The sequence below is a fragment of the Pelodiscus sinensis genome, chromosome 24, assembly GCF_052426305.1.
Source record: "Pelodiscus sinensis isolate ZL-2025 chromosome 24, ASM5242630v1, whole genome shotgun sequence".
Taxonomy (NCBI): domain Eukaryota; kingdom Metazoa; phylum Chordata; order Testudines; family Trionychidae; genus Pelodiscus; species Pelodiscus sinensis.
The window spans coordinates 10899689-10920084 of record NC_143075.1 but is presented as its reverse complement, the minus strand read 5'-3'; the positions used below and the strand labels follow the sequence as shown (position 1 = coordinate 10920084).

Below are 20396 nucleotides of genomic sequence, written 5' to 3'. Positions count from 1 at the left end.
CGTCCCTGCCCTTTAGCCTCTCGGCCTTTACCAGACTGCTTCCCTGGTGCGAATGCCTAGCAGAACGTATCTATTAAAGCTAAATATACCACGTCCCGAGCCTGCTTCAGGAAATGCCTGTAGGCTTGGGCAGGAATGATGGATTCCTTAAACAGGAGCCGATTCCCACTCCCACCCCCTTCCCATACAGTTATGTGGGGCATGCATCGCTGCCGACACCCCCTCGTCCCTCCGCGGATGTCTGAGATCCCTCCCTGGCATGCGCCAGAACAGTTGCCTTTGGACACCAAATGAAAAGGGAGGTAGCAAAGAAGCTATCCTTGGCAGGATCCAAACTGGTAGGGGGGGGGGGGCGCTGGGGCAGAGAGAGCAGCAGCACCACAACCACCAGCAACATAGACTTCCAGCCTAGCACCCACTGGAGTTGACTAGGGATCAAAGCAATGGGCTTTAGCTAGACATGTAGCATGGTCAGGGGCGGCCCGTGAGCTTAGGCAGACTAGATAGTTGCCTAGGGCGCCGCCGGCCCGGGCGCCCGATGATGACGTCACAGGGTGCCTTGGCGCCCCGTGATTACATCATGGCCATTGTCGGCCAAGCAGGCGGGGATGCCGATCGCACCTTCCGCCTAGGGCGCCAGCTGCCGCAGCCATCCTCAGGCCACTCCTGAGCATGGTGGTTAATGATCACATAGTGTTCATATATGGGTTGAGGACAGTGTTCCCTCTAATCTTTTCCATCCACGTGTGGAATTTTTCATCTACGTGTGCAATAAAATTTTGTGTGCAAATTCACCACCCAGAGAAACACAAACCTAGCTGTGGGTGCTCTACTAATCAGCTGGGGGGCATTTGACTCTCTCCTGAATGGCCGCACGAGCACTTGGCTTACCGGGAACACCAGTTGAGGACCCTATTGGGCAAGATCCTGTGCAAATCCCTACCAAGGGCAGTCCCCGCACTGAAAATCTTACCATCCAAAGGCCTGATTCTCCACTTTTGAATCACACCTGCATAACTCAGTGGAGAATGCCGTTACTGAGGTTGGATCGAAACTTGGAGGTCAGATTCCCAGCTGATGGCAGTGGTAGCAGTTTTATTAGTTTTTGGGGGAAGGGGCTGATTTACAGCAACAAGTTGGGTCCTGGCTTTCTAATGCCGTTACTCTAATAGGTTCCAGGCTAACACAGGATGAGATCCTTTCAAGAAGATTTTTGCAAAAACACCAAGGAGTCTGCTGGCACTTTAAAGACTAAAAATTTTATTAAGGTATTAGATTCCATGAGTTGCGACTCACTTTATCAGAGGCATGAAGTGAAAGAAAAAGAAACAGATGGCAGGGGTACAGAGATGGGAATGTTACTCCAGCACTAATTGAATCAGGGCGGATGTGGAGAAGAAGGTGATACTACCTGAAATGGAAAATTACTTCTTATAATGAGAAAGCCATTCTCGCTCCCTATTCAGACCCGTTCTGATGACGTCAAATTGGCATATGAATTACAGCTCAGCAGTCTCATGTAGCGAAGGTTGGTTTTGCTTCTCATCCCATGAAACTTTCAGGATAGACTCCTCTCTCAAACTGCTGGAAATGGTTCAGAACGGTTCCTGATCTCCATTCAGCCCAACGGGACTTTGACCGGTCATGTCTGCCGCGAGTGGAACCCATCGCACAGAAGGGAGCCTTACAAGGAGTTCCCAAGAGCGAGCGGTCGCAACAGCAGGGCTCTTTTTTGTGGCTATTTTATCTCTTGTGCCTCATCACCCGTTTTAACATCCACTGGTTCAAAACTGGGAGGGAAACTATGCAGCCCTGCCAGCCTCCCTGCTGAAAAACGAGCTTGCTTCTGCTGCCAGTGCTCTGGGTATTCCCCGAATAGATGTGGAATTCAGTGGGTCTTATTATAGTTCTAAAATTGCTATTTGTGCTACTGCAAGTGGGTACACGGCTGGGGGAGAAGGGGACTTGGTCAGTCATGTTCTGGCTTTTTCTGCCTTAGACAGCTGGCTTTGTTTTCTCCCAGTGCTCGGGAAAGTGGCCAGAGGCAAGTACTTTCTTTGGGGTAAAACCTGCCCACAGATAAAGCGGTGTAAATTGTTAAAGTCTTCTGGATTTACACTGCGGATGGCCAAACGGGGCGCCGTTTGTACGAGCGTTCTCACAATGGGCCAGCCGGAGTCTAGCTCCACTGCTGCTGATCAACACCAGCAAGGTCTGGCCCAAGAGCCAATTCATTTGAGGTGAACCGCATTGAATCCTAGAATCCTAGAACTAAAAGGGACCTGGAGATCATCAAGTCCAGTCCCCTACCTCACGGCAGGACCAAGCACCATCTAGGTCACCCCTGAGAGATGTTTATCTAACCTGCTCTTAAATATCTCCAATGATGGAGATCCCACAACCTCCCTAGGCAATTTATTCCAGTGCTGAACTGCCCCGACAGGAAGGTTTTCCTAAAGTTCAGCCTCAACGTTCCTTGCTGCAATTTCAGCCCATTGCTTCTTGTCCTATCCTCAGAGGTTGAGGAGAATAGTTTTGTCCCTGCTCCTTGTAATAACCTTTTAGGTATTTGAAAGCTGCTATCATGTCCCCGCTCTGTCTTCTCTTTTCCAAACTAAACAAACCCAATTCTTTCAGTCTTCCCTCACAGGTCATATTTTTAAACCTTTCATTGTTTTTTGTTTCTCTTCTATGGACCCTCACCAGTTTTGCCACATCTTTTTGGAAATGTGGTGCCCAGAACTGGACACAATACTCCAATTGAGGCCTAATCAGCGCAGATTAGAGCAGAAGAATGACTTCTCGTATCTTGCTCACAACGCTCCTGCTAATGCATCCCAGAATCCTGTTTGCTTTCTTGCACCAGTGTCACACTGTTGACTCATATTTAGCTTGTGCTCCATTATGGCTGCTAGGTCCCTTTCTGCAATAATCCTTCATAGACAGTCACTTTCCACTTTGTATCTTGGAGCTGAGGCTGAATGTCCCCTTCATGGCCCATTCCATCCCTGCCCACTTGGCTGAGACTAGCAGGAGCACCAATTAGCTGGATAGCGCTTCTGATGGGGACAACTAGAAACCTAGACCTCCATCCAATTCATTGCAGACAGCTCCCCAATCAGCCTTCACATGTAATGAGAGGCTACAAGGGCTTGGCTTAGCTTTTTCCAGGACACCATGGCTACGTCTAGACTGGCATGATTTTCCGGAAATGCTTTTAACGGAAAAACTCGTGAAGTCATTCTGCCGCTCTACTCTGCACTAGTTAGGCCTCAGCTGGAGTACTGTGTCCAGTTCTGGGCGCCACATTTCAAGAAAGATGTGGAGAAATTGGAAAGGGTACAGAGAAGAGCGACAAGAATGATTAAAGGTCTAGAGAACATGACCTATGAAGCCAGGCTTCATGAACTGGGCTTGTTTAGTTTGGAAAAAAGAAGATTAAGCGGTTTTCAAATATCTAAAAGGGTGTCACAAGGAAGAAGGAGAAAATTTGTTCCTCTTGGTTTCTGAGGACAGGACAAGGAGTAATGGGCTTAAAGTGCAGCAGGGGAGGTTTAGGATTGGACATTAGGAAAAAAGTTCCTAACTGTCAGGGTGGTCAAATATTGGAATAAATTGCCAAGGGAGGTGGTGGAATCTCCCTCTCTGGAGATATTTAAGAACAGGTTAGATAGACATCTGTCAGGGATGGTGTAGGTGGAACTTGGTCCTGCCTTGAGGGCGGGGGGCTGGACTCGATGACCTCTTGAGGTCCCTTCCAGTCCTATTATTCTATGATTCTATGATTCTACTCAGCACTTCTTTCGAAATAGAGCACTTTTCCTCCAACGTCCCTTACTCCTCGCACAGTGAGGGTTACAGGAGTCGGAATATGAAGTCCTCTAGCTTGACAGTATTTTGTTACTATTTCGAAATACCTGCCTGCTGCGCAGACGTGGACTAAGTTATTTCAAAATAGTGTTGCAGTATAGACGTCACCCGGAATTAGACCTTCAAGCTGTCGGGTAGAAGAAGCCTGGCTGTAGATCGCATCCGGTGAGCTGAAGGCTGACAACCGACAGCGTTCTGGATTTAAGTTGCTGGGCATCCAAAATGGCAATTTCTTTCTGGTCTCAAGCTGTTAATGGGCCTGTGACGGTCCCCCCACCCCATGCTGTGTGAAATTGTCTTTTGCATACAGACATGCATAGCTCAAAGTCATGGGCAATGGATGAAGATAGGGCTGGGGGAGGCAAGGCCCCACCCCTGCCCCCAGGCTCTGCCAGCATAGAAGCTTAGCCAGCCCCCACCCCCAGCATCACGGAGAGGTGGGGCAATGCCTGGCTTCCGCCTCCCTGGCCCTGGAGCACAGGGAGGCTGGAGAGTGTGTGGTCCCAGGCTCCCGGGCCCCAGCCTTCCCCAACCTGTGATACCTGCCGCCCTTGCTCGATGTTTTAGAGAAAATAGCTCATGTAACCTATCCATTTTAATGTCACAGTCTGCTGGATCTGTATGTCTTGTTTTGGTGCATGTATCATTCTTGTATGTAAAGTTAGAAATACGCTGGATGGAATTTTGTAGGGTTTTAAATGCGCAAATGAGAGCCATCTCCTCTGGCAACCTTATGGCTTGTCAACAGCCTTGTTTTGTCTCGTAAGTTTGAGCTGTGGTTGGTCCTGGAAAGGCTTGTGACCGGACCAACTTATACCAGTTTAACCAGGTAATCTTCCATGGAAAAGGGGTGAGGGGTTGTAGTACAAAGGATTCCAACCTAAGGAAAAAGTCTATTTAAGCTGAGAAGAGAGCAGGCTCTTTGTCTGCAGCTGGCGTGACACACCCAAAAGGATCGCTGGGGACCCAAGTCTCTGACTTGAAGGTTTGCTAGAAATAAGAACAGTTTTAGGGTAAGTTTGCAGTGAGCTTTAGTGTGTTGGTGCTAGCTATGTCTATGTGTATTATTTTAATTCTGTACCTTACTTTGATCTGCCTTTTTTCACTTGCAACCACTTAAATCCTAACGTTTGTACCTAATAAAAAAGATTGTAAATAATTGTAAGGTGGTGGTGGGCGGAGGGGGGGGGGGGGAGAATCAGTGTGCACATCCTCCTTTCATTGTGAAAGGGGGCTTACCTGAATGTGCTTTTAACCTGTGAAACCCTCACCCCATGAAAGACGTATCTGGGGCTTTGATCCCATTTGGAGGTAGGTTTCCTGGGTGCTGCGCCTACCCTTGAACTGCACTTTCCCAGAGCTGAAGTGATTCAGTGTCTGCATTATTCTTTGCGGGGGAGGAGGGGAATCTCAGCTCTGCTTTGTCTAGGAGAGGCCAGAAGATCTGGCCGAGCAGGACAGGGTGGGAGGAGCCCCGGAGAGAGAGCAAGAAGGCAGGTTTTATGACAGGGGTGGGGCACCTAAGGCCCCGGGGGAATCAGCCCCACCCCCTGCAACGGGGAGCCCGTGCTGGCACTCCAACTCCCCTGCTGCTGGACCACACAAAATCTATTAGCCTGGGCCCCCGCAGGCTCTGGTGTGCGAGGGGACGTGGGTGGGGACTGTCTTTTTCCTTCACACTTGTGCACAGCTCCCGACTGATTTTTCTGTAGGTCAGGGGCCTCCTACCCAGAAAAGGCTCCCCCCCCCCCGTTTTATGAGGACACCGGGAAATGGCCCCACGGGGTCTTCTGTGACCGCACCCTGGCACAGGGCGGCTCAGGTTTGTTTATCGAAAGCTTCCCACAGCAACCCCTTGGCTGGAAACAGTGAACCAGAGCCAAAGGGAGCGGGGAGGCTCCGTGGCTACAGAGCTTTTAGACAAACAAACCGGAACAGCCCATTAGCAGCTTTCTCAAACTGGAGAGCCTACATTTCCTTTTTTTTCTTACTTTTATGATGCACGATCTTGTGGTAGCTTCGTACACATACTAAGGTGGCACCTTCCACTTTGGAGCCATTGCATCCCTCTCTTCCGAAATTCTCCCACATTCACTCGGATACAGTTTTCTTCACTTCGGCTGTGTCTACACTCTTCCGTTAAAAGCATTTGCGGAAAATCATGCCAGTCTAGATGTAGCCTTTCTGTCTTAACCTGTGTAGTGTTGCACTGCCCTGTGTGTCGCCCCAGAAGTGGAGGCCCTTCGGCGGCGGCTGAAATGGCTGCTCTGCGTTGCTTTTTAAAGCACATTGGGATTAAGATTTCCGTGTAAATGGAGGATTGTGGTGTATTAGGGATTGTGCTGCTCTCTCATTATTGCAGGTGCTTTTGTTTTGTAACTGTGTTTTGATACAGCGCTGTGAAGATTTTTTTGCTTCTTGGGGCGGTTGTTGTTGGTTTGCAAGTGAAATAGAAAGTGTGATCTGCCAGTAACGTCTACTATTTGTATTTGGTACCTAGAGGCTCCAACAGAGATCAGGGTCTCATTGCGCTGGGGTCTGTACGAACACATAGTGGGAGGTAGCCCCTCCCCAAAAGAGCTCACCACCTAAGCAAAAGGTGAGAGTGGAAACCGCATTACAGAGCAGGGAAATCACTTGTCCAAGGTCTCACAGCAGCTCGCTGGCAGTGTAGGGAATGCAGGTGTGACGGCGCGTTGGGGGTCCCCCGTCTCCTGCACCCCGAAATGGCACAAACAGACTGCACCAGCCGGTGGAATAGAGGAAGTTTATTGCCTCTCCAGGATACAGCACAGCACAGATGTAATCTGGTCACAGAGCTGGGCTAGGATGCCTCAGGCCCCCTTGAGATGGGGGAGACTGGGCCCCTAAACTCCAGCCCCTTTCCCTAGCCTGTCTCCTCCATGCTCCCAGACATCCAGCAACTAACTAACCCTCTTCCAGCCCTGCCCCCCAGCCAGGGCAGCATTCCACCTTCCTTTGTTCCTCTCCATGGGGGGTGTCTGGCCACTGGTTTGCATAGTGACTCATCCTGTTTTGCTGGGTTGTGGTACCCACAGCAGCCAGTGGGGGTTACCCCAGAGCCAGCAGCATAGAAACCAGCCAGGTACCCCCACTACGTCACAGCAGGCCAAACCTCCTGACTCCCTGTCCTGTCCTGTGTCCCCTAAACAGCACTGCCTCGCCCTTATTTTAGGGCACAATTCAAAGAATAACCACACAAATCTTTCTATTGACTTTCATACTTAAAAAGCTCTGCCCCTTCCACCCCATGCCATGGTGTTAGACCTTCTATTCTTCTCTCTGACCAGACTTCAGGGACTCAGGCCTGCATATTTCATCGTTTCCGCCTTTTCTTTTCCCCTTCTCTGCTCTTGCGCGTTATCCCCCTGCTTGCCTGTGTCTGTCCCTGCCCAGCTCTTTGAAGCAGGGGCTGGCCGTCCTACCACCTGTGTGATCGGTCTGTTGAAAGATGCAAGGTAAACATGCTCCAGCCTGCATCCTTCGGGTCTATAGCACCAGGCTTCCCTCACTGAACAAAAGTAGTAGCAGTAGTGTAGGAGCCTTTTTAAGAGTGGTGGGTGGTGACACCCCCTTTCCTCTGTCCTGCCCCCCTGAGCGGAGACCAGGAGCAAAGCCCTGGCATGTGGGGTCAGCAGCCATGACCCAGGGCATGGGAATGGCATCACAACCACCAGCGCACAGGACTGAAGCAGAGTCCCCCTCCCTCCTGGTATAGAGCCGGTGGCCACGATCCCATGTCTGGAGCCAGCAACAGAGCCCCTGGCGTGTAGGGCCAACAGCAGAGCCCTGGGTGCATGGGACAGCAGCCAGGCCTCCGGGTGTGGAGCCAGCCACTGGGTCCCTTGGCACGGGTCAGAAGCGGAGCTTGTTGGGAGATGGCCAGGACCCTGGGTGCTAAGTTGGGAGCCTGGAGATGCTGCTGCACCCCCCACACCTGTAGTTGCTGCACCTGTGAGTTGTCGCAGCTCTGCTGCCGATTAGCTTCTCCCAGACCTACTCAGGCACTACTGGTTTGTACCTGTCCTGCCCTCTAGTGTCTGGTTTGTGAAGCAGTTGGCCGGTAAATGGCTTCCCGTCCCCTTTTCTTTCTCTAACCAGGCTGATGATCGGCTTGCTACTTTCATCACAGACCCACAGGGGAAGGCTAGGGCGTGGGGATGTACTGATAGTGATAGAGATGTAGCCGTGTTAGTCTGGGGTAGTTGAAGCAAAATGCAGGACAATGTAGCACTTTAAAGACTAACAAGATGGTTTATTAGATGATGAGCTTTCGTGGGCCAGACCCACTTCCTCAGATCAAATAGTGGAAGAAAGTAGTCACAACCATATATACCAAAGGATACAATTTAAAAAAATGAACAGATATGAAAAGGACAAATCACATTGCAGAACAGGAGGGGGATGCGGGGGGGGGGGGAAGGAAGGAAGGTAAGTGTCTGTGAATTGATGATATTAGAGGTAGGGAGAGTGGGATGTACTGAGGCAAAGTTGTTCCTCTGAGACCTGATCCTGATCCTCTCTCTAATATCGGTGCATAGGCACAGGGATGATCAGAATGTGCCGCTTCCTATTTTCACACACACACACACACACACACACACACACACACACACACACACACACACACACACACACACCCCTTTAAAGATCAGGTGGGGCAGTTCTCATATGCTTACCTCATAATGGCCATTGGGTGAACCTAGGGCTGGTGGAGGCAAGCCCCAGCCCCACCCCTTCTACCTTAAGCCCCATCCCTGCCACCCTGGGCCTTGTGGGGGTCAAGCGCCACTTGCACTGTAAGGACAGGCAGCCCCAGGAACGCATGAGGCCCCTTGGACCTGGAAGGTGCATGGTGGGCAGCCCCCTGGCCTCGGCGTGCAGGTGCCTGACTCCAGCCTCCCCACCCACAGGAGAGCTGGTGACACAGCCCCAGTCTTGGTGGGGCTGAAGCCAGGCAGCCCCAGGAGACAGGGGACATGTGCTGAAGGGGAAGGTGGAGGCTAGGGGTGCAGTGTGAGTGAACCTGGACTGGCAGTTTAGGAAGGCATCCCCTTCCCCTTCCTCTTGTACTAACTGTCCATGATGGCCATACTGGGTTAGAGCAATGGTCCATCTAGCTCAGCATCTTGTCTTCTACCAGTGGCTGATATCAGGTGCTTCAGAGGGCAGGAACAGAACAGCTGATCCATCCCCTGTTGCTCATTCCCAGCTTCTGGCAACAAGAAACTAGGAATACCCAGATCAGGGGGCGGCATCCCTTACCATCTTAACTAATTGCCATCAAGGGCCTTATCTTCCATGGATTTGTCTAGTTCTTTTTTGAACTCCATTATTGTTTTGGGCTTCACAGCTTCTCCTAGCAATGTCTGATATCATAGAGGCATGGCTGGCAGATTTAAGCAACCTATGTGATTTTTGTACTAGCATAGTAGGTTTTTCCTTCCTACCTAGTATTGTGCTCGCATAGTGGGCAGCTTTATGCTATGGTCATTAACTGAAAGAATTATGTCTATGCTTAATGCAGAGGGTTGAATTACTGTGGCATTTGACCACAAAAGCCAAAGATACTATCCTCCAGTTGTAGCTACGGTAATTCTATAATGCTGTTCCATGAAGTAATGATGTGCTGCATTTTAATTTATTTATTTTGAAAGGTGGCAACCTTATGTAAACTTTCATGCTGGGCAATTAAAGCAACTCAGATCACAACACAACAAGGAAAGGCGAGGGGGCGGTCCCTGACCTCTTAATTAAGTGGTACTGTTTAGGGGAGCAGTTGAGGTTAGGTTCCTCCAGTGATGGAGCTGAAGAAAATACACAAAGGTCTTGAACTGTGGAGAAAGGTAAACAGCACATCAGAATTCATTAAGCCATTGATAATGGAAGCCACAGAAAGCAGGGGAGAATGTGTTCCCTCGCTGGGAAATTACTGAGCCATAATTAATGTGTAGGAAGCACTTCAAGAGGTTGTGATAAGAAGCCATAAATGCCAATTACATATGTATGATAAAAGTTTAAAAACCAGGGGCATGATCATGTAGTCTGGGTTGGAGGAAGAAGATTTCCTCAGCTTTTCAGTAGAGTCAGTGTTTTATTTTTTTTATTAATCTCTTAAACATATTAGTTAATACAAAATGATCTAGAAGCCTTTTCTAAATCTGGACCACATCCTATCCACCTTGTATAATCCTGCTTCAGGGGGCTGCTTGCAAGTATGTGTGCAGAGAAAAGCATGCAGACACCCCTGGGAAAGCAGACTCTGTTGCATAGGAGGGAGGTGGTAAAATGCGTTCCTGGGTACTGGGGTTGCAAGAAACACCATGGTATCTGTGGTGGGCAGCAGAACAGAGAGGGTCTCTCTCTCTCTCTCTACTCCGGCAGGTACATTTGTGCTCCTAGCACCTGCCTCCAGAAAACAAAGAACAATTGTATACAAATGACAGGGCAAAGCTTATTTGAAACAAAGGCCTATCCTGAGATCACAGGCTGGCGTGGCCACGTGTGTTCTCTGATCTTCTGCCCGGTGAGCGCCAAGCCACACAAGACAACTGAGCCAGAGGGTCAGGCGCCAGATCCAGGATGTTGCTTGAACAAAGGCCACACGCCCTGCCCCGGGGGATGTATTTAGGCAGCAGCGGAGCAGGGTCACTACCTGCCCTGGGGTTCGACTGTAAAGCTCCCAGTGCCTGGCTACCCGTCAACCCCACTGGCCTGGGACCACCTGACCCATTCCCAGCCCTAGCCCCAGGGGCACCCCAGGCTGCGTTCCCCCTGCAGCAGCCAGGCCAGGCTCAGCCTTTCCAACCTAGGCCCAGCTGCCTCAGCCAACCCCTCCCCTGGGAGCGTGCTGCCCCTTTAAGAGCCGCCCTCGGTTGCTGGGCGGTGCCCGTTGCCATGCTGGGCGGGATAGAGGGCGGGGGTTCCCTTCGTCACAGGGAGGGCTTTCCCCCTGCTAATACGTGGGTTAACCTCCCAGCTGGAAGAGGCGGGGTTAGCCTCTCAGCCTTGACCAATGAGCGACCTGGGGCGGGACGAGGCCCGGGGACGCGTCCAATCCATATTTGGCCCGGGAGGGGGGTGTGGCTGGAGGGGGACGGAGCTCCGCCCCCTTCTGTGCCCTGTGCAGCTGCGGCTCGCCGGCATCGTGCACTTTGCGGAGCGCGGCTGTGCCCGTCCCGTGCGCTGCGATGACTTCCCGCAGGTAAGGGCTGCCCGCGCCCGGCCCCGGGCTGCCTCCCGGCTCGCCCAGTTCTCAGCCCTTCGCACCCGGGTGGGCGCCCCTCTGCCCGGCCGAGCGGGCTCCGGGTTCCCGCAGCGGCCGGTCCAGGCGCCCCACGGCTGAGGACGCTCCCGGGGGTCGTACGGGCTGGCGACCTTCCCCGGTCCTGCCGGCGCTTGTGCCTCGTTCGCCCGCCTTGCCAACCTGTGGGGAGGGGCAGGTCGCTGTGGCTTGGAAGGACGCACCGGCGTGTGGCGGGGTCTGTCCCCTTTCCTGCGCCGCTCTCGCTGCTTTGGCAGGCAGAGGCTGGCACCTCGCCTCGGGAAGGTTTCGAGTCGCTCACGGGGGGAAGCCTCAGCCTGGCTCTCGGAGGCTGGAAAGTTTGCGCTTTGTAGGCGTTTTGTTTTGGTTTTAAAGGCTGGCTCGGGCGCGCATGTTGCATTGTTTAATAATCTCCCCCAGCCTCTTGGGCAGGATTGTTTTAGAGGAAGCGGAAGGTGCAAAGTCGATGGCAGCTCATATTGGCCATTAGCTCGCACACAGAAAGAAAGGGACTTTCTGCCTCTTAGGCCTCATCTCCCTCGCTTTCTCCAGCGTTTGAATCCTTTGCCGATAGGGCTTGATTTAATTCCATTTCACTGGCCGCAGGTAGCAGCACCCAGTGTGAGCAAAACGGAGTCCTGGCTGCCAGGTCCGAGGTGTGTGTGAACCCGAATGTGTGCGGCTGTTTCGGTCGCTCCTTAAAAGTGCTCCGTAGTTTAAAGTAGGGAAGGCGGGACTCACCCTGCTCCCTCTAACAAGCGAGCAGGATTTTTTTTCCTGGTAAAACATCTTAATTCAAACTCTGAAAACAGGGCCGTCCTTAGGATTTATGGTGCCCTAGGCGGGATTATTAATCCGGTGCCCCTATGCTTGACTTGCTGTTAGCAACACAAACATAAGCTTACAGTATTGGTGCCCCAGAAATACTGGTGCCCTAGGCAATTGCCTATTCTGCCTATGGCTAAGGATGGCCCTGTCTGCCAAGCTCCCTTTCTCCCCAGAAAGTGGTGTGTGTGTGTGTGGGGCTGACTCCCATTGTCCTCCCTAAATACCAGAGGCCTAAATCTGGTGCTATCCTAGTTGGTTACAAAATTGTTCCTGATTTGCAGTAGGTCTGAAAGCCCCATTTACTTCACTGGGAGTCTTCATGGGCACGGGGTTCTGTTGGCATGGAACAGTTTCCAGCTCATGGGGTGGAGAGGGAACCAAGAGGTTGTGCTGCCTTTATGCAGGGAGGGTTGTTAAGATGTTGCCTTTGAAGCTGTCTAGTAACTGGCTTCCCGAGAGTGGGTCTAAAATGGGTAACCAGATGGTGCAAGGGATTTCTCTTTGACAAACGGACTGTTTGTCTTGTGGGCCTATGAAACCCAAATACCTGCATAGGACTGTACAGATAGGTCTTAACATTCCCTCTCTTCCCCAAGTGGCTTTGTCCTTAGCATCTGTCCAGAAAAGTAACTTTCAAAGCTGTTGTTCATATTGAAAATGGAGGGAGCGGGCAGTGGAAAGCAACACCACAAATGACTGACACTGTAAATGGTGATGTGGTTAGCTGTAGGACAGAGGCCATCTTTATGTTCTCTTTGTACAGAGCCTAGCACAGTGGGGTCCTGATCAATAAATTGTGTTCCTAGACACTGCAGCAATACAACTAATGCGTCTGGTCTCAGGTGGTAACTGAAGGAGTCTATTTGGAGCGAAGGGAAAACATTTCTGGGCAGTAAGTGTTGGCTCATGATCTGGGATATGAACACTTTTTTTTTTTTTTTTTTAAAGGGGGAAAGTTTTGACACTTGCATTACTCTTCCCTGCAGAGTGTGTCACGTGAATGTTTGTCCCCAAGTATAAGGGGGGGAGGGAGTAAAAAAGCAGAGGCATGACACTAAACTGGTGTGTGTCTTGTTTGCTTATGAAGCACACCTCTGACAGGCAAGGGTATTAGAGCAGAGAAGCAGGAGTCTAGACACTTAGGTTCTATTCTCCGTTCTGGCCCTGGTGCTCTGTGATCGTGGCCAGTTGCCTGTAGCACACTCTGCCTCCCCATCTGTCCATAAAACAAAAATAAGGGGCTAGATCTTCATCTGGGGTATATTCTCCCAGCTCTAATGACTTGAGCAGGTGACATGACTTGGAGCACATGAGATGTGCAGGTTTACACCAGACATGGCTTTGTCCTAGTACCAGGGTAACCTACTGGCTCGGTAAGTGTTGCACATCCTTCTCTCTGCCCGAACCAGAGATGATGCGGTTCTGTTTCAGACTGCAGCTGCAGAGACTACATTCCAGGCTGTAGAGATTTGCGCATTCAGCTGTGGATGCTGCTAGTTCAATCCCTAGAGTGTCTGCCACACCAGCTGTCACACCTGCTTGGCAAAGGTGTTGGTCAGTATAATGAATGTTCCTAAAAACTAGGGATGTGACCAGTACTTATATATAGGGTTAATCAATGAACCATGGGCTCACTGGTTAACCCTCAGGGTTATACGCAGCCCCCCCTCCCGTATCAGAGGCAATGTGGGGGGGGGGGAAGGTGAGAGTTGGCTCCCACAGAGCTGCCTCTCCCCCCTCCCCCCTCCCCCCAGCAGTGTGGGAGGAGGGAGGCAGGAGCTGGCGCCCGTACATACTGGCTCCTGCCAAGCAGCGTGAGCCCTCTCTCACCTCTGATATAAAGGCAGCAGTGTGGGGGCGGGGCAGGCAGGAGTTGGGTATATGCATTTGGTCAGCACTGGTCCCGCCTGCCCCTTTGCATGTAAACATGCAATTGCTGGAAAATTCAGTGGTTACACGTTTACTTTTATAAATGGGTATTTTAACATCCCTAGTTCACAAAAAAAAAGTCATAGGTGTAAAGAGCAATAGGGGTGCAAAGCAGTCTCACACCGTGCTTCTGCTTTCTGGGTCACTAATATTTCCAATTTGCAGGGCAGCTTGTGGTGCTACGAGGGACTCTGTAATTAATAGGCGTCCTGGCTCCATTAGCAATGGATGGCACTGGGGAGCAGCTGACAGGAAGTGCAGGGCTCCTGCTGTGTCTCCCTAAACCAGTGTTTCCCAACTGGTGCTCCATGGAACCCTAGGGCTCCACAAAGCGAAAGTAAGGGTTCCGCGAGGACGCAGCACTCCCCCAACATCTCTTAAAGACACAGAGTCTATTTTGCACTTTTTTTTGGCTCCACCAATTTCAGTGGGGCTATTTTTTTTTTTTTATTGCTTGACAAATTTTACCCTGGCATTCCTAGGGGTTCCTTGAAATTCCTTTAAGATGAAAAGGGTTCTGAGATCACACTAACTTGGGAAACCCTGCCCTAAACTACTGGAAGAGGCTGCTGCTAGGTTGTGGGGCAGTGTTGCCTCAAAGCTGGAAGCCCAGGATAGATTCAAATGCTGCCCAGCTGATTAGTGAAGCACTCACAACAGCGTTTCTATTGGTGGTGCATGTTAGGGGTGTTAAATATGGGTTAACTGAATAGCCCAGAAGTCTTGTGAATTCTTACCAGTTACTCAACTATTCTGGAATAGCCCGTGAGCTCTGACCTCACTCCGGAAGAGTCCCTTGCCGCTCCGCGCTATTGCCTCTGTATCGGGGGGAGCAGCGCGGGGTGCTGTCTGAGGGAAGCCAGTTTAAAAACCAGCCCCCCTTGCGGACCTAGTGGAAGGCAAGACCAAATCTCCTAAGACTCGCTTCACTCAGTGTATCGAATGCTTCAAAGTAGGCCCTGCCTCATGCCCCAAACCGGCTCCATGCTGCGTCATTATGGCTTTCAGCCTCGGGGCAATGTAATGTGGTTTCCCCATTACCAGAACGGGGGCCCATTCAGAAGCATTTGCTTTTGGGCTCACTTGCCAGTGCAAAGTGTCAGCCCAAACGGCCCATTAGCTTGTAGAGTTGCTGCAATACAAAGGTTGTGGGCTCCCTTTATGGCAGCTGATTTTTGGCCCTTTCCATTTAAAACCCTGGGTCGCAAGTTTCCTGTGTTGGTGCTGGGATTGAAGGATTTAGGTGATGGAGAGAGGGGGCAAGCTGGGAACCAACACAGAACTTTCCTTCAAAGGTCAGATGCTTAGAAGGCTTCAGCTTGTGGATAGCTCTAAAACGAACTGTTGAGAATCACATGAGACTAACATCCCTGTATAATGGCCAAAGGGCACCTTCTCTGCCCAGATGAGCTTACAGCTTTAGAAAATGTAACTAGGCGTGGAGGGATGAGACTTTTTTTCAGTCCACGTCTATTTCAGCCTCTCGAGGTAAGACTATTTCCACTAATTGACACCTAGGCAAAGTAAGAAATGCTGCTTCAGAACTTGTTAGACTTTGACGGCTGTCTTGCATGGGCTATGCTAAGGTGTGACTGACTTTTTTTTGGTTTAAAGCTTTAGCTCTTTTTGAATCTCTGCCTCTGCTGGTGTTTAAATAATGGTCTGACCATGGTACCCATAATTTTGCACAACTCTGAACATTTAAATTGATTAAAAATGAAAGTGCTTAAACCCTAGGTCATCCGCAACCAGTGTCTGAGGGGAGATTCGGACGGCAGGTAGAACAGAAGGTTTATTGAGTGACGGACGCAATAGAACAGACCTGTCAGCACAGTATCCAGAAGCAGCCAGTACAATCCATTTCTGGGAGAGAGGCGCCCAGAGTCAGGACCCTGGTTCTCCCCAAGCCAGCTGAGACCGACCCGCTACCAACTCCTGGTCCCTGCCCTCCAGCCAGACCCCTCCTCCAGTCTTTGTCCTGCTTTCCAGGCAAAAGATGTCTCCTGGTCCCACCCTCTCCTGGCTTCAGGTTGAAAAGCAAAGTGTGTACATGGGGGAGGCTATTGCACCAAAATTCCCATTCCCATCTAGGTACTGATGCAGTGCTCAGGGAAACTGAGGCACGCACGCACACAGTGTGACTACAGGGCCATAGAAAACACCTGTGACTTAAAGGGAATAGAATCCCCATAACGTACCACAACTCTGCATAAGTGAATTAAATTGATCAAAAGGCTTATTTTTAAAGCACTGATTTTTCTGCAAAGCCTGCAAATAACAAAGAGAAATGATGGGGGAGAGGGGGCCAAGAGGAGATGAAGGGAAAGGAAAGCCTCTCTTTGGACAGCTTTGTTGCAAAGAATTGAGACCCTCTTTTTAAAAATGGGGCTGAATGCTGCTTTCCCCTATGCACAGTATCCCTTTGATAGCAATGGGTTTGGGAGCAGCATGAGCTGGACAATCAGTCCCTTTATTTGTGCAATGCCCTGCCCCCAGACACGCAACCGGAACAAACGATCTGCCCTAAAGGGCGTGGCAGCCGAAAGACGGGTGGCCTAGAGAGGGACAGAGCTGAATCCAGCATTGGCACCAGTCATGTGGGTAGCCGGCAGACACACCTTAGCACACACCTGCTTGTGTGTCTGGGGAAGCTAAAACTACATGCTAAAACTGCTCTTGCTCTAACAGAAGGCATTAGGGAGGCTGAGGTAGCAAATAAGCTCCTTCTCTTATTGCACATTAAAATTAATGTGATTTGATTAAATATAAATATTCCCTCCCCCTGCCGAGAGAACTACAGGTGACAGATGTTAATTGCACTGCCTCATTACCCTTCTTGAAGGCACTTGGATACTAAGAGCACTGCAGTCTGGAAGGCTAGAGTGTGTAAACTGACAAGTGTTCACAGGTGTGCAGTAGAGGGAAATGGGTTTGTTCGTTTTAAAACTGCAACAGGACACCAGCAGTGGCTCCCTAACTTCCTCTAATGTTTTGGTGTATTGGTTCCCAAAAGCAGCCTGATTATATTATTAATAATAATAAAAGTTGCTTCTTCCTTCCATTCCTTCATCCTTTAATGGCATCTGCTCCAGTTAAGGCTTCAAGCCTTTGACAGTCAGAAAAACACCAAATCTGTAAGCTTAAGAAGAGCAGCAGGCAGGGTTCTGGTGAAACACCCCAGCTGGCTTGCTAAGCAGCACGGGCATCTAAGAATAGTTCCTCCAGCCTCATGCTTAAATCCACTCCGGTGAGATTAGAGGTCTCTTGCTGTGATGTAGAGATCTGAGTGGATAAATCTTCCCAGCTGCTCCTAGGTCCTGCATGCTTATGAATTGTTCCTAGAAAGGGTACCCACAGCACTTGTACTGTTGCTTACCATTTTTGGCTGGCTCCTGCAAGATCTAGTTATGTCCTTTTAGTTCCATCAGTTCCCTGCGACTCCAGGGCTTAGGAAGAAGGAAAAAGCAGAGCTGGGTGGGAACTGGTCTTCGCATCCCAGGAAAATTGAGTGAATGAAAAGAGTTTTGTGCCAATCTGAACAAAATCAACCTCAAGTTTTCCAGAACACAAAACACATTTTTCTACTTTGTGTCAAAACACTTCATTTTGGATTTTGACACTTTTAATTGACACTTTTAGTAAATTTCAAAACAACTTGTTCTGAAACTTCAGTAAATGTAGGTTAAAACCAAAAATGTCAAAATGAAATGTTTGGAGTATTAAAAATCTTCTCTGGTTGAAAACGTTAATGTCAGGAATTATCAAAACTTTTTTTTTCCAAAATGTTTGTCTTGTGTTGGGAGATGCATCAAAACCAACCCATTTTGATGAAGCGGCATTTTTTCAGTTGAAACAGTTTATGGGAAAAATGCCTTGCTTGCTCTAGAAACCAGTTCTGTAGCAAATGCTAGCTCATTGGGCCAGATCCAGAATTTACTTAGGCTGACATCATCCCTCTTTGTCATCAGTTGAGTGGCACTAACCTGAGCTCAGAATCTGGGCCCCCGTACATGAGGACGGCCATGTTGAGTCAGACCAATGGTCCAGCTAGCTCAGTGCCAGAGCTTCAGGGGGATTAACAGGGCAGTTGGAGTGATGCTCTCAGTCTTCATTCCTAACTTAGAGTGGCTGACCATCTTGGCTAATAGCCATTGATTTATCCTCCATGGGCTTAATTTAATTCTTTTTTTGTACCCAGTTACACTTTTGGCCTTGACAACATGTAGTGGCAATGAGTTCCCCAGGATGGCGGGCTGTGCTGTGTGAAGTACTTCCTTAGATTTGTTTAAACCTATTACTTTTTAATAATAATACAAAATTATTAAATTAAATATAATTACTTTTTGTTTCAGTCCCCCTGAGGTTGGGGTGTGTGTGTGAAGAGATAATTAACTCTTTCACTTTCCTACACCTTTAGTTGTCTTTTTTTTAAGATGAACAGTCCTAATCTCTTTAGTTTCTCCTCGGATGCAAGCCGTACCATACCGTTGAGCATCTTTGTTGCCCTCTTGGAACCTTTTCCAGTTCCACTTGATGCTTTTTGAGAGGGGGTGACTAGAACTGGGTTGCTGTGGCTAATGGCAATTGGCTGCAGCCCCAAATGGTGCACAGTTCTATGTAGCTCTTATGCCTTAGGGAAAGTAGCCCCCCAGAAGGGTGCAGTGGGGCTTCCTCCTTTCCTTTCTGTCTGTACATGGAAGCCTTTCTTCTTAAGGGCATGTTACATCTGAAACTTGCTGCTAACTCAAAGCCTCTAGCGGTTAGGGTTGCCAGGTGTCCAGTATTGACCCAGACAGTCCGGTATTTTTGCCTCCTGTCCGGTTTAAAAAAATTCAGTAAATACCGGACACCTAAAATGTCTGGTATTTTCTGATTTTTTTTTTTCCCCCCACGGCCAGGAGGCAAAAATACTGGACACCTGGCAATCCTAGTGCTCAGGCCCAACCCCAGGCCTCTCTGCCCTTCTCTCCCCCCCCCCCCCCTCCCCAGGCACTACACCTCCAACCCCCTTGCTTACCTGGTTTCGCAGGGAAGCTAAGTTCTGGCTTGAACAAGAACACAAAATAGCCCCTGGCAAAAAGCCCAAAGACCAAGGGGAAGCAATGCCTTCCCTGGGTCTTAGTGCTCAACCGCTCCCCTGTTCCTATCCCTCTTCTAACTCTGCACTCGCTCTGAAAAGGGCCATGCTGTTTTAATGCTGTTTTATTATTATTTTAATTTTTTTTATTTTATTTTGGGAGGGGGGTGTTCGATATTTTTGTTTCAACCATCTGGCATGGCTCAATCATATGGCAACCCTACTGGTGGTGTCTGTGCATTCTACAGTGACTGTTCGCAATCAGCACATCCCAGGCTCCTTGCTAATACGAGCATCCTCTGAGGTACGTCTGTAGTGCATTGGAAACCTGTGTCAGCAGGATCTAGCCTTGCGGACTTGTGTTTGCACACTCCCACTTGGGTGCGCACGTTACATTGGAAGCCTGAATTTATAGTTGTTCCACCCGGTGATCTCCGTTGTGCTAGTCTGTCCGTACTGCATTATACAGACCATGTGACTCAGATCTGTGGTTTGAGCCAGAATGACAGTGTGAACCCAAGTCGCAGCAGGATTTGAGCTTTGGCCCTCCTGGGTCTTGAGTGCTTGCTGCTGACCCGAGTCAGACTGAGCTCTGTGTGGTCAGGAGGAAATACTGGGCTGAAACCTGTTTCAGAGCTCAGGCTTAGTGTGCAGTGTAAATGTATCGGAAGAGGCCCGTGAAGATGGTACTTCTCTTCTGGCTTTTTCCACGAGGCCCAGTGCCAAACAGCAGCCTTTGTATTTGTTTCAGTCCATAGACTGCAGAGTTCCCCCTCGAAGGAGGGAACGAGTTAAACTTGCAGCTTGGTGTAAGCATTTACAAGTGAGTTCACTGCAAATGTAAGGGCAAAATCCTTTCCCTATGGAAGTCGGTGGGAACGTTGCCATTTCACGGCGAAAGTGCCCTTAATGCATCTAAGTGTAGCATAAGCATTATGCCACGGTCTCTAATAGCCTCTGTACCTGCCAAACTGCAAACAGTTGGGTCATCAATTCCCTATCTTCCCCATTCTGACCCCTGGAAGAAACCAATATTTGTATCCACCTCTGTGTTCCGAACAGTTGAAGGGACCTTCGAGGTGGGTGGGTATTTGGACTTTTGCTGGGATTGTGGCAATTGGGCCCCCGAATTAACACTCTGAAAGTCTCTCTCATTCAGCATTTCACTGTAATATAAAAGAGAGAGTCCTCCTCAGCAGACCATGGAGCAATCAAGGGTGGCTTGTTTGAACAGGTCTTATGCAGTGTAGAAGACTTACCAGTAACCCTGGAGTATGCATGTAGGTATCCCGGGTTAACCCTGTGTGACTGGATATCTGCAGGTGGCCTAGTTTCATGCTTCCTGCTGAGTGAAGGGCCAAAGGCAAAGTTTAAATGTTTGTCATACTTCAAGCTTTGCCACATCCC

General features: G+C 49.7%; 1 protein-coding gene across 2 annotated transcripts in view; it reads left to right on the top strand.

The window, feature by feature from the left end:
• Positions 1-10915: 10915 nt before the first annotated feature.
• Positions 10916-20396, top strand: part of LOC102443910 (tyrosine-protein phosphatase non-receptor type 11-like) — a 111068-nt gene continuing 101587 nt past the window's right edge. Inside the window, exon 1 of one of the 2 annotated variants that reach the window (XM_089773185.1) lies at positions 10916-11095. In XM_089773185.1, coding sequence (XP_089629311.1) covers positions 11082-11095 — 14 coding nt within the window. In that variant the 5' untranslated portion in view covers positions 10916-11081. The remainder of the gene's footprint in view (positions 11096-20396) is intronic. The other variant, XM_075906706.2, reaches the window with a different exon arrangement.